Source organism: Nestor notabilis, unplaced genomic scaffold (assembly GCF_000696875.1).
Source record: "Nestor notabilis isolate BGI_N333 unplaced genomic scaffold, ASM69687v1 scaffold16280, whole genome shotgun sequence".
Taxonomy (NCBI): domain Eukaryota; kingdom Metazoa; phylum Chordata; class Aves; order Psittaciformes; family Psittacidae; genus Nestor; species Nestor notabilis.
The window spans coordinates 1366-2724 of record NW_009912585.1 but is presented as its reverse complement, the minus strand read 5'-3'; the positions used below and the strand labels follow the sequence as shown (position 1 = coordinate 2724).

The 1359-nt window shown below is 60.8% G+C and overlaps 1 protein-coding gene across 1 annotated transcript in view; it reads left to right on the top strand.

The window, feature by feature from the left end:
- The first annotated feature begins 403 nt into the window (after positions 1-403).
- Positions 404-1359, top strand: part of LOC104410128 (ras/Rap GTPase-activating protein SynGAP-like) — a 1549-nt gene continuing 593 nt past the window's right edge. Inside the window, exons 1-3 of the mRNA XM_010020211.1 lie at positions 404-556; positions 739-883; positions 977-1199. Of these exons, the coding sequence (XP_010018513.1) occupies positions 427-556; positions 739-883; positions 977-1031 (330 nt within the window). The 5' untranslated portion in view covers positions 404-426 and the 3' untranslated portion in view covers positions 1032-1199. The remainder of the gene's footprint in view (positions 557-738; positions 884-976; positions 1200-1359) is intronic.

Below are 1359 nucleotides of genomic sequence, written 5' to 3'. Positions count from 1 at the left end.
GATGGATGGATGGATGGATGGATAGATGGAGGGAGGAAGGGTTAGAAGGAGGATGGAGGGGTGAAGGACAGATGGTGGAGTGAGGGATGGAAGGATGGGTGGTTGGCGGATGGATGGATGGATGGATGGATGATGGATGATGGATGAAGACCATGGGGAGATTTTTTTTGGAGACAGTTTTATGTCCAGATGGGTGGAGGCGCAGATAAGGAGGTGGAGACAATTTGGGTGGAGGGGTTGGTGGGTGGATGAAGGAACGGATGGAGATCACATGGAGATAAGAGGAGACAGCGTGGATGAGTAGATGGATGGATGGATGGATGGATGGGTGGACGGACAGAAGAGGGAGGAAGGACACACGGGTGCAGGGAGGGTGTCTGGGCACGGGGCTGCCCTGACAGCCATGGGCAGGACTTCCTGTCGGACATGGCCATGACGGAGGTGGATCGCTTCATGGACCGGGAGCACCTCATCTTCCGGGAGAACACCCTCGCCACGAAAGCCATCGAGGAGTACCTGAAACTCATCGGCCAGAAATACCTCAAGGATGCCATTGGTGAGCGCCACCAGGCCCCAGCATGGCCAGGAGTCCCCCTGCATGGCCATGGCCCCATTGAGGTGGCCACGGGATGGTCGGGTGCTGCCTTCTCATGGCCGCGTCCCCCTCGCAGTGACTTGGCTGTGGGACGTTGGGGTCCCCTCTGATGTCCCCGGCCCCCTCTGCTTGTCCCCATGCAGGTGAGTTCATCCGAGCCCTGTACGAGTCAGAGGAGAACTGTGAGGTGGACCCCATGAAATGCTCAGCCTCCACCTTGGCCGACCACCAGGCCAACCTCCGCATGTGCTGCGAGCTGGCCCTCTGCAAGGTGGTCAACTCCCACTGGTGAGTCCCTGGGGCCGGGGGCACCCCTCGGTGGCCCCACCAGGGCTCCTCGACCATTGCGTGTGTCCCACCACCACCACCACCACCACGCAGCGTGTTCCCGCGGGAGCTGAAGGAGGTGTTCGCCTCGCGCCGAGCGGGGCCGTGAGGACATCGCCGACCGCTTGATCAGCGCCTCGCTCTTCTTGAGGTTCCTCTGTCCCGCCGTGATGTCCCCCAGCCTCTTCGGCCTCATGCAGGAGTACCCTGATGAGCAGACTGCCCGCACCCTCACCCTCATCGCCAAGGTCATCCAGAACCTGGCCAACTTCACCAAGTGAGAGCCTGGCCTGCAGGGTGGAGGGGGGATGGAGGTGGTGGTGGGTCCATAGGTCTATGGGTGGATGGAGCATAGATGGATGGGTGAGTGGATGATGGATGGGTGAGTGGATGATGGATGGATGGATGGGGGATGGGTGGGTGATGGGTGGGGGGAT